General features: G+C 39.2%; 1 protein-coding gene across 1 annotated transcript in view; it reads left to right on the top strand.

The window, feature by feature from the left end:
• WARS2 (tryptophanyl tRNA synthetase 2, mitochondrial) overlaps nt 1-8022 on the top strand; it is a 93923-nt gene extending 85901 nt beyond the window's left edge. Inside the window, exons 5-6 of the mRNA XM_055312305.1 lie at nt 4154-4272; nt 6944-8022. Of these exons, the coding sequence (XP_055168280.1) occupies nt 4154-4272; nt 6944-7392 (568 nt within the window). The 3' untranslated portion in view covers nt 7393-8022. The remainder of the gene's footprint in view (nt 1-4153; nt 4273-6943) is intronic.
• The last annotated feature ends 4733 nt before the right edge of the window (nt 8023-12755 follow it).

Raw genomic sequence — 12755 nt, 5'->3', positions numbered from 1 at the left:
ATGGTATGCCCTGTGACCAGCCCCTGCTGCTTCCAATGCCTGTGTGGCTACCTTCTGTTGCCAGGAACCAATGTCTAAAGAATCAGGCTGATGAAGAGAGAAGGGTCAGTGTCACCCTGGCCACTTGGAGGGACCCTGGCTGCTGGGATGTGCCCTCATCTCCAGCTGGGATGGGTTTCCAGCAACAGGGGCACTTGCTCTAACTCCACAATACAAGAAGCTCAACCAGTGGTTTTTTTCATTCAGCTCTGCTGATCTTCACAGTTCACGAAAAGTTCTTCTCAAATTGTCTTTAGTTTTGACTCTTGCTTCTAGTTTTCAGTTGTTTATATTTTCTTTGTCTTCATGGGTATTTTAGTAAGAAATTGAGATAGATTATCTCGGATTACAGTTCCAACCCAGAATGTTGATTCTTCACTGTTGAGTTTGGGAGTAAATAGGGGATATCTAATTCCAATATTTAGCAGGAAAGCAGAGATACAATCCCAACCCTTCAGAGAGTTAGCAGAGCTAGAGACGGAGCCCTAGGATCATCAGAGGGGAAGGGACATGTAGATCCCCATATGAAAGCTGATGAGCACTCCAGTGGTGGGAGAGAACCAGAGAGCCAATGTTTTTAGAATATCAACATTTAGGGGACAGAGGGGGAAAAATAAGCCAACATATTGCTCTCTGTTGATGTTGATTCTGTTTCTTTTTTACTCTCTTGTAAGAGTAAATTTACACATAGGTAAATAAATATTCATCAGGTCTTAATTTTCCACTTTGCCAAATAGATGATCGTGGGCTTCCCCCACCCCCCACAAACTGTTCCTCTTTGGGGCCAAGCTACAGAGAAGTTGGAATCAGAGTCAGGTAATGAGTGAACCTCTAGTTGCATGGACATTGCATCTTATGCACCTTTTTTTTTTTTTTTTTGGCCTGAACTCACAACCCTGAGATCAAGACCTGAGCTGAGATCAAGAGTCAGATGCTTGGGGTACCCAGGTGATGGTTGGTTAGGTCTCCATTCTTGGTTTCAGGTCAGGTCATGAGGTCGAGCCCTGCCTTGGGCTCCTTGTTCAGTGGAGTGTCTGCTTGAAGATTCTCTCCTTTTGCCCATCTCCTGCTCATGCTCGTGCCCTCTCTTACTCTCAAATAAATAAATAAATAAATCTTAAAAAAAAAAAAAAGATTGGATACTTAACTGACTGGGCCACCCAGGTGCCTTTTGAACACATTTCTGAAGTATAATATACCATTTTAGAATTATATTCCCTACATAGCTACCATAATTTGAAAGTTTACCAGATTTTAGATACCGTGCTAAACACTATACATGAATTGTCTCATTTCATCTCCACAGCAACAATATGGGGTAAATATTCCCAATTTAATTTACCCAAAGTCACACAAAGCGAGAGTGGCAGAGTCAGGATTTAAAGCCTATCCCCGCGAAAGGGAATAGAAGGGAAGGGAGAAGAAATGGGTAGGAAATATCAGAAAGGGAGACAGAACATGAAGACTCCTAACTCTGGAAAATGAACTAGGGGTGGTGGAAGGGGAGGAGGGCAGGGGGTGGGGGTGAATGGGTGACGGGCACTGAGGGGGGCACTTGATGGGATGAGCACTGGGTGTTATTCTGTATGTTGGCAAATTGAACACCAATAAAAAATAAATTTACTATTAAAAAAATAAAATATCATCTGAGTTTAAAATACAAAAAATAAATAAATAAATAAATAAAAAATAAAAAAAATAAAGCCTATCTCCAAAGCCTGTGCTCTAAAATGAGTGCTATACTGCATCGCTCTTTCTCTTTCTCTTCTCTTTCTCTTTCTCTTTCTTCTCTTTCTCTTTCTCTCTCTCTCTCTCTCTCTCTCTCTCTCTCTCTCTCTCTCTCTCACACACACACACACACACAGCAGGGACATTACTAGTGTTCAGAGATTTTTTTTTTAATAAATAAAATGTGTTACTTCCATGCAAAAGTGTCAAAGAGTTGCTTTCAAACCTATTGCTTACTCTAAACTTAAACATTTATCAGCATTTCTTTTGGAAATATAGTCAGAATTGTTTTAGAACACAAATATTATTTTCATTAGCTAATAATTATAACCTGCTTTTGACCAGAAAGTACCAAACGTGCATTCACCAGATTCATCTCCACAGGATTTCTGAGTTATTGTAAAAAATATTTTTTTTACTTGTTTCACTTGAGTCAAAATTTCCCCCTATATGATTATTCAAAAGAATCTGCAATAAAATCATATAAATTCCTTATGCTTCTGAAACTATAGGACAGGGATGTTCTTGTGCAGCTATTAGAAAGTTCACATAGAAGCTATGAAGACCACATAGAAACATGTTAACATAAAAGATGGTATGCATATTTTACTGCAGTTAGTAAAAAATATGCATCCACATAGACAAGAACAAAGACTGGAAAGCACTTTGCAAAAATAAAAATAATTACAAAATAATGAAGGATATTGCAAGTTTTTTCAAAATGTTCTGCAGTGTTTTACTATATTAAAATACTTAGTCTAGGGCAGCTCAGGTGGCTCAGCCGTTTAGCGCTGCCTTCAGCCCAGGGCAGATCCCGGAGATCCAGGATCGAGTCCCATGTTGGGCTCCCTGTATGGAACCTGCTTCTCCCTCTGCCTGTGTCCCTGCCTCTCTCTCTCTCTCTCACTCTCTATCTATCTGTCTCTCATGAATAGATAAATAAAATCTTAAAAAAAAATAGCTAGTCTATATGTAGGCAGCTTTATTAAGTTGACCAGTAGCCTGCAGACAGTAATTCAGAGGGGAAATAAGATCTCCACTGGTTTTTTGAGAACCATTACTTAACCACTGGGGTAGGTTTTCCTCTCTATAACAACAACAACAAAATAATAATTGTCCTTTTCTGGGGCTGTTTCGAAAAGCTGTTATTTTTCCACTCACAATATACAACTATCTCTCTCCCCAGAAATAAAGTTTTTCTCTTCAAGACTTCTCTGCAGGGACTCCTGGGTGGCTCAGTGGTTGAGCGTCTACCTTTGGCTCAGGGCATGATCCCCCAGTCCTGGGATCGAGTCCCACATCAGGCTCCCTGCATGAGGCCTGCTTCTCCCTCTGCCTATGTCTCTGCCACTTTCTCTGTGTCTCTCATGAATAAATAAATAAAATCTTAAAAAAAAAAAAACAAGACTTCTCTGTAATGGTTAATTCTACCCTTGTTTGATATATCTCATAGTGATCCAACACTGCAACTTTTATATGTGGGATTAAAATAACTATAAATAAAGCTCCCATGTTCTGATGTTTTTGTCTCACATATTTATCTTTCAATAAAATATTATAGGAGAAAATTCAGGTCTCTTTTGTTCTTTTTCCCTGACCTATTCCCTTCCCTCCTCTTCTGGAGGCAGCTACAGTCATGGATTTGTGGAGGGGCTTCCAGTATGTTATGATATTTATATATGCAACTGTAAACAATATATTTTCATACATACTTTTCAGATTTATGAGGCAGTGTACTCTACATGCTTTCTACAACTTGATTTTTTTCATTCAACATTGTTTTTGAGATCTGTCTACATTGTACCAATAGATATGTTCATTTCTTTTAAATTCCCTGCAGCATATTAATTGTGCTGTGATTGCCATGTACGGAAGACGAAGGAGCATATTCCAGAAAGATCTTGTTACTCCCTGTATGACAGGGAGGAAAAAACTCTTGCCTGAAGAACTTTCTGCCATCTTTTATTTGAAGAGTGGGGTGGAGTGGCTTTCAAGTGTGAGCACAAGCTCTGAAGTAAAAAGCATCTGGTCAAGGCTAGAATAATATGTACTGACTGGGTAAGGGAATGAAGAGTGGTTTTAAAATACAATTATGCTTAGAGCATATGCTATTTAAGATACCATTCCTCCCTCCCAGCAAGATCCTGTCACATTGGTGTTGATGGCTGTATTCCTCTGCTATGGAAGAAACAGAACTACAGTAGACAAATGTCTCTTTGGCATTTGTCTGATACATAGATAAAGACTTGGGTCTCAACATCCCCTCTGTAGTTGGTGAACATTTGTTGAACACCAACAGTGAAATAGGCACAGGAAATGCAGCTGCTTGCAATATCATTTCAGTATAAGCAGAAGCCTTGCTGAGTTTTTCTGTCTTTTATTAAAGGTCCACACACGTTCCTGTCGGGGAGGATCAAGTCCAGCACATGGAGCTCGTTCAGGATCTAGCACAAGGGTTTAATAAGAAGTATGGAGAGGTCTTCCCCGTGCCCAGGTCCATTCTAAGTAAGTAACAAACATAGGACTCTTGAATCAGGCTAGGTTTCCAAGACAGGACTGGATAATGGACTGAGGCTTGGGATGTCCTTGGGACCAAACTTGGCTTTCTTGTGGATAGGCTTCAGAATCTGGAACTAGAATCTCTCATCTTTCTCTATAATGTGGGATAGGTAGACCTCGTTAGATTATTGAATAAAATGGCCAAAAAAATTTGAAAAGTATGGGAAAGACTAAAAATGAAAAATAATCAAATTCATTAAGTTACATAATATATAAATTATATAATACTTTATATTGAAACATATGGGAAGACTAACAATGAAAAATAGTTGAATTCACTAAATTACATAATACTTATATATATACATATATATTTGGTAAATTATATAATACTTTATATTGAAATGTATATATGAGAAAGACTAAAAATGAATAATCATTTTCATTATAAATCATTATATAATTTACCAATTATATATATTTAGCAAATTATGTTATACTTTGATTATATATTAATAAATTAATGCATGACTTTCATGTTATATATTAATATATTAAGATATATAATACTTTATAATGGATTATATGTTCTCTCTCTATATATATCCTTCCCTATTTTATGAATGGGGAAACTAAGACTTGGCAAGGCTAATTTTGCATCTAAGTCATATATCAAGTTAGTGGCAAAGCTCTTCTGATTCCAAAGCCAGTTGACCTTCACAAGAAAAGAAAACCATAAGAGAGAGAAACTGCTGAATAATGAGCTAGAAAAAACAAGAGGAAATTGATCATTTTCACACTCTTCCTTCTTAAATGCACAACGTTGATGGAATAGACAATCCCCCCACTGGATCTGAAACCTCACCAGCATCTATGAGGCTATACTAGTTTGGAATCTTCTTGAGGAAAGAATCTGTGCATCTGTATCAACATTTTGATAGCAATGTAGATTTGTGGCAGGGGCAGAGATCACTGAGCCTAAGCCCTGTCCATCTTTAATAAGCTGACAGCATTTTATAGGAGTATAACAGTATACTGGACCCAGTATAACTGATACTGGACCCAGTAATGGTTCAGCCGCACAAGGCAAGTATGAATTTCTAAGCTATTCCAGTGGTTCACACAAACAAAAAATAGGCCTTCCTTGCATTGAAAATCAAGCCTCTTTTAGCAATAAGTAATATTTTAATGTTTTTGCCTATTAGTATTTTACCTATTTCAACTTGATATGTTTCTGCAATAGCCATAAAATAGGCAATTATTAATAACACTGATTTATAAAGCACAGCTTAACATCTTGATTCTATCACAGCAATAACCAAGTCACTTCTGTGTGTGTGCATGTGTGTGTGAGTGTTACTGTATACTTACACAACTATGGATAAAGAAATGAAGGGATTGCCACAGATTGTTAAAATTTGTTAGGGGCAGGAAGAGCAGTGGTTGTGGGCAGAGGGTGATTAGCTAATAGGGATGAGCAGAGAGGTAAGAGAGAGGAAGAGGAAAGAAATAGACCAGACTTTTTAAAAAGGCATGCATGGCTAATACAGTATGACTGATACAATTTCATTTGTGAAGATTATAAATTTTATGTTCATATATGCATTAAAAGATGCATGAAAATGTGATCAATCAAATGTTAACAGTTTTATTACATATTTCAGGTGATCTTTATTTTCATGCATATATATATATATATATGGCTTGAATTTTTCATAAATCTGCTATTTATATATATAATCATATAAAAATAATAAAGTCATGTAGCAAGAAATAACAAGTGTTGGTGAGGATGTGGAGAGAAAGGAACCCTTGTGCCCTAATGGCGGGAATGCAAACTGGTGCAGCCATGGTGGAAAACAGTGTGGAGGTTCCTCAAAAAATTAAAAATAGAAATATCATATGATTCAATAATTACACTCTTGGGTATTTATGCAAAGAAAATGAAAACACTAATTCAAAAAGATATATGCACCCCTGTGTTTACTGCAGCATTATTTATAATAGCCAAGACATGGAAGGAACCCAACTGCCCATCATTGGGTGATGCATAGGGAGATGTGGTATTTATATATAATGGATGCTGCTCGACCATAAAAAAGGATGAAATTGTGTCATTGAATTGTGTCACCCACCATGTGGGTGGACCTAGAGGGTATCATGCTAAGTGAGATAAGTCAGACCGAGAAAGACAAATACCATATGATTTCATTCATAAATGGAATCTTAAAAAAAATGAATAAACAAAAGGCAACATCAGACTTATAAATACAGAGAACAAACTGATGGTTGCAGAGGGAAAGCAAAAGGAGGTAGGCAAAATGGATGAAGGGAAGGGGGAAGTATGGACTTCCAGTTATGGAATGAAGAAGTCACAGAGAAGAAAGACACAGTATGAGGAATATAGTCAGATATGGCAATAGCGTTGTAGGGGACACATGGTAGTTACACACTTGTGAACATAGCATAATGTAAAAGTTTGCCAAATCACTGTGTTAAACACTGCTATCGGTGTAACACTTTGTGTCAGCCATACTCATTTATAATAATAAAGTCATGTGGTCCTCTTAACACTTTTTAAGATCTAGACCCTGACATTCCTGGTGTGATGTTTTCTTATTTTGTAATTGTCTTCTGGTTTGGGTTTTGGTGTGTGTATGTTGGCATCTTTCCCTAGCATCCATGAAGAAGGTGAAATCTCTCCGTGACCCTTCTGCCAAGATGTCAAAATCGGACCCTGATAAACTGGCCACCGTCAGGATAACAGACAGTCCAGAGGAGATCGTGCAGAAATTCCGCAAGGCTGTGACAGACTTCACATCAGAGGTGACCTACGAACCAGCCCGGCGAGCCGGGGTCTCTAACCTGGTGGCCATTCACGCAGCAGTGGTCGGTGTCCCTGTGGAGGAAGCACTCCAACACAGCGCAGGCCTGGACACTGCTCGCTACAAGTTGCTGGTGGCCGATGCCGTGATTCAGAAATTTGCTCCAATTAAGAGTGAAATTGAAAAACTTAAGACAGACAGGGGCCACTTAGAGAAGGTCTTACAGGTTGGGTCAGCAAAAGCCAGGGAATTAGCCCATCCTGTGTGCCAGGAGGTGAAGAAATTGGTGGGGCTTCTGTAGGAAGCAAGGCTTTTATGACTTACAGCCTGTGCACTCCAATAAAGGCAGCCTTCCTCACAAATGAAAAATGATGGCTTGGGGACATTTAATTTTGGTTCACCTGGTTATTGGCTTCATTTGATAAATAAGGATTTGTAACCTTCAAATAGAGTGGTGTTCTAAATCCCATCAGCAAAATGCTGTGGCCAAAAATAATAGAGAGAAGCCATGACTATCTGAATCCTCAATTATTTGAGGCACACTCCTTACCCTGAATTTAGGTATATGAATGTGATTGAGGTGAGCGGTGGTTCAAACTCACCTGCTTCACTGACTGAGCCAGCCAGGTGCCCCTCTGTTCCAACCCTCTTAAAAAGTAAGACGGAGATTCTTAGACTTCTAATCCTGGGATGCCATTTGGACCAATTTGTATTGAAATCAACTTATAAAAATAATTTGATTATTATAGTTCCTTTGTCACTGAGATAGTACCTGCCTAAATGCATTTAAGCTGCTTTACTTGTTCCCAACAAGACCACACTGACTGTCCCAATAAGTATAGTTTTGTTCAATTCAGAAATACATGATATAGTCCTCTGAGACGGTTGATTATTTCAAATCGATTGACTTATTAAAACCCAGGTTCCTGGATTCTGTTTGCAGTAAGTACTTCTTTGCCTCTGCCTCTAATTCAACATCACCAACCCTTGGGAAATATATGAGGGGACTTTGCCATTTTCCACCCCTACCCTGAGGAAAGCGAGGCTCAGAGAGTGCCTTAGGGTGTGCAGTATCACTCAGTAAGAAGCAAGTCCAAGATTAAAACTTTCACTCCTTAAAGAGCAGTGTCTTTTTCATCAGCACAGAACCATAAAAGGCAATATGTATGAGACTCCAAACATTCTTATTTTGAAGGTGAATACTCGAAATATAAGACCTGAACTATGGACACTGCTTGTATCAGTAACTCAACCAATAGCCGCCTGCTTTAAATCCAGATTTCACCAACCTTGGTCGTATTTGCTCCTTTAGTATCTCCAAGGCAGGTCCTAAGTTCTGTGTCCTATGCTTGAGGCAGAGACACCTCATAAAGTATATTTTACCAGCCTACGATAGTAGTGAGGCCTGACACATCAGATTTTCCTGATGAGTGGAAGCTTCTCACCTTCCCTCTACCTCAGCCTTTCTGAGTAATAATGAGTCACTCTCTAAAACCTAGCTTCTTTGCACTTCCTGAATATGGAAATGACAATCCTGACTTACCACACCAAGACCTGTTAGCAAGCTTGATTTTGTAAGAGAAGTTGCTTATAAGTTTTTTGTTTTGTTTTGTTTTGTTTTGTTTTGTTTTGGTCAGTGGGTACCGTGATCAACTTTTAAACATAAGAGACTAGTATGTGGGGAAAATAATTTTTTTAAAGATTTATTCATTTATTTTAAGGAGAGAGAGAGAGAGAGAGAGAGCAGGGGGAGGTAGAAGGAGAAGGAGAAGGAGAGAATCTCAAGCAGGCTCCCTTCTGAGCACAGAGCCCCATGCAAGGCTCGATCCAACAACCCTGATATCATGACCTGAGCCAAACCAAGAGTCCTATGCTTAACTGACTGAGCCACCCAGGCATCCCACAAAGAATTTTTCTTCATGTATCTTTAGAGAAAAAAGCAGAGTAGTCCTTTTATCACAACAGATATAAATACACAAAACATTTCATCCCAGAATCCACTCCAGGTACAAATCCTTTTTTGGATCTTTTCTTGGAATGTGGTATGTATAGTCCTAGGGCCTCTTTTGACATATTTTCTCCAAGGCTTCTTTTTTTTTTTTCCTTTAAAAGGAACCATAGTAAGAAAACCGGAGAATGACAAAATTAAAGATGGATCTATCAAACCAATTGTTTGTGAGTGTTTTTTTGTTGTTGTTTTGTTTTGTTTTGTTTTTATCCACTTGTCACATCTGCCATCCATAGAACTAAAGGTACCATAGAAAGAATTCTGAGGAGAAAAACTAGGAGACTTGTGATGACTTCCAAAAAACTAGGAGACTTGTGATGACTTCCAAAAACTAGGAAACTTGTGATGACTTCCAAAAAACATGTGACTTCTTCACATGTGAGGGTGGGCTTGAGACCATCCTGTTCATGTTATCTTTGCAAGTGACTTGAGGGCTCATCGAATGCAAAATCCACACCCATGATTGAGAGATGTGTCAGTGATCTCAGAAGTTGATAAATGAGCTAAAATAAGAACCTAGATGTCTTTTCACTCCTTTCCACCTACCATTTACAGGACTCAGCACAATCTTTTCATCAAGATGAAGAATAAGAGAGAAATCTAACTTGTGGCTCATCTCAAAAGGTGATTTTATTTATTTATTTTGAGATTTATTTATTTATTCATGAGAGACACACAGAGAGAGGCAGAAGAAGAATCAGCCTCCCCATGGGGAGCCTGATGTGGGACTCCATCCCAGGACCCTGAGATCAAAAGCTGAGCCAAAGACGGATGCTCAGCCACTGAGCCACCCGGGTGCCCCTCAAAAGGTGATTTTTTTTTTAATTATTGGAGTTCAATTTGCCAACATATAGCATAACACCCAGTGCTCATCCCATCAAGTGCCCCCCTCAGTGCCCGTCACCCATTCACCCACACCCCCTGCCCACCTCCCCTTCCACCACCCCTAGTTCGTTTCCCAGAGTTAGGAGTCTCTCATGTTCTGTATCCCTTTCTGATATTTCCCACTCATTTTTTCTCCTTTCCCCTTTATTCCCTTTCACTATTTTTTATATTCCCCAAATGAATGAGACCATATAATGTTTGTCCTTGTCCGATTGACTTATTTCACTCAGCATAATACCCTCCAGTTCGAAGCAAATGCTGGGTATTTGTCATTTCTAATGGCTGAGTAATATTCCATTTATACATAGACCACATCTTCTTTGTCCATTCATCTTTCAATGGACACCGAGGCTCCTTCCACAGTTTGGCTATCGTGGACATTGCTGCTAGAAACATCGGGGTGCAGGTGTCCCGGTGTTTCATTGCATCTGAATCTTTGGGGTAAATCCCTAGCAGTGCAATTGCTGGGTCGTAGGGCAGGTCTATTTTTAACTCTTTGAGGAACCTCCACACAGTTTTCCAAAGTGGCTGCGCCAGTTCACATTCCCACCAGCAGTGTAAGAGGGTTCCCTTTTCTCCGCATCCTCTCCAACATTTGTGGTTTCCTGCCTTGTTAATTTTCCCCATTCTCACTGGTGTGAGGTGGTATCTCATCGTGGTTTTGATTTGTATTTCCCTGATGGCAAGTGATGCACAGCATTTTCTCATGTGCTTGTTGGCCATGTCTATGTCTTCCTCTGTGAGATTTCTCTCCATGTCTTTTGCCCATTTCATGATTGGATTGTTTGTTTCTTTGCTGTTGAGTTTAAGAAGTTCTTTATAGATCTTGGAAACTAGCCCTTTATCTGATACGTCATTTGCAAATATCTTCTCCCATTCTGTAGGTTGTCTTTGAGTTTTGTTGACTGTATCCTTTGCTGTGCAAAAGCTTCTTATCTTGATGAAGTCCCAATAGTTCATTTTTGCTTTTGTTTCTTTTGCCTTCGTGGATATATCTTGCAAGAAGTTACTGTGGCCAAGTTCAAAAAGGGTGTTGCCTGTGTTCTCCTCTAGGATTTTGATGGACTCTTGTCTCACATTAAGATCTTTCATCCATTTTGAGTTTATCTTTGTGTATGGTGCAAGAGAGTGGTCCAGTTTCATTCTTCTGCATGTGGATGTCCAATTTTCCCAGCACCATTTATTGAAGAGACTGTCTTTCTTCCAGTGGATAGTCTTTCCTCCTTTATCGAATATTAGTTGACCATAAAGTTCAGGGTCCACTTCTGGATTCTCTATTCTGTTCCAATTATCTATGTGTCTGTTTTTGTGCCAGTACCACACTGTCTTGATGACCACAGCTTTGTAGTACAACCTGATATCTGGCATTGTGATGCCCCCAGCTATGGTTTTCTTTTTTAAAATTCCCCTGGCTATTCGGGGTCTTTTCTGATTCCACACAAATCTTAAAATAATTTGTTCTAACTCTCTGAAGAAAGTCCATGGTATTTTGATAGGGATTGCATTAAACATGTAAATTGCCCTGGGTAACATGGACATTTTCACAATATTAATTCTGCCAATCCATGAGCATGGAATATTTTTCCATCTCTTTGTGTCTTCCTCAATTTCTTTCAGAAGTGTTCTGTACTTTTTAGGGTATAGATCCTTTACCTCTTTGGTTAGCTTTATTCCTAGGTATCTTATGCTTTTGGGTGCAATTGTAAATGGGCTTGACTCCTTAATTTCTCTTTCTTCAGTCTCATTGTTAGTGTATAGAAATGCCACTGATTTCTGGGCATTGATTTTGTATCCTGCCACACTACCAAATTGCTGTATGAGTTCTAGCAATCTTGGGGTGGAGGCTTTTGGGTTTTCTATGTAGAGTATCATGTCATCAGCGAAGAGGGAGAGTTTGACTTCTTCTTTGCCAATTTGAATGCCTTTAATGTCTTTTTGCTGTCTGATTGCTGAGGCTTCGACTTCCAGTACTATGTTGAATAGCAGTGGTGAGAGTGGACATCCCTGTCTTGTTCCTGATCTTAGGGGAAAGGCTCCCAGTGCTTCCCCATTGAGAATGATATTTGCTGTGGGCTTTTCGTAGATGGCTTTTAAGATGTCGAGGAATGTTCCCTCTATCCCTACACTCTGAAGAGTTTTGATCAGGAATGGATGCTGTATTTTGTCAAATGCTTTCTCTGCATCTAATGAGAGGATCATGTGGTTCTTGGTTTTTCTTTTGCTGATATGATGAATCACATTGATTGTTTTACGAGTGTTGAACCAGCCTTGTGTCCCGGGGATAAATCCTACTTGGTCATGGTGAATAATTTTCTTAATGTGTTGTTGGATCCTATTGGCTAGTATCTTGTTGAGAATTTTTGCATCCATGTTCATCAGGAATATTGGTCTGTAATTCTCCTTTTTGGTGGGGTCTTTGTCTGGTTTTGGAATTAAGGTGATGCTGGCCTCATAGAATGAATTTGGAAGTACTCCATCTCTTTCTATCTTTCCAAACAGCTTTAGTAGAATAGGTATGATTTCTTCTTTAAACGTTTGATAGAATTCCCCTGGGAAGCCATCTGGCCCTGGACTCTGTGGAGTCTTGATGGGAGGTCTTTGATGACTGCTTCAATTTCCTCCCTGGTTATTGGCCTGTTCAGGTTTTCTATTTCTTCCTGTTCCAGTTTTGGTAGTTTGTGGCTTTCCAGGAATGCGTGTGGACTATCTTTTGCTGTGCAAAAGCTTCTTATCTTGATGAAGTCCCAATAGTTCATTTTTGCTCTTGTTTC

This window comes from Nyctereutes procyonoides, unplaced genomic scaffold, assembly GCF_905146905.1.
Source record: "Nyctereutes procyonoides isolate TBG_1078 unplaced genomic scaffold, NYPRO_anot_genome, whole genome shotgun sequence".
Classification (NCBI taxonomy): Eukaryota; Metazoa; Chordata; class Mammalia; order Carnivora; family Canidae; genus Nyctereutes; species Nyctereutes procyonoides.
Note: the sequence above shows the minus strand (reverse complement) of the source record. Positions and strands in the feature narration are given on the sequence as shown.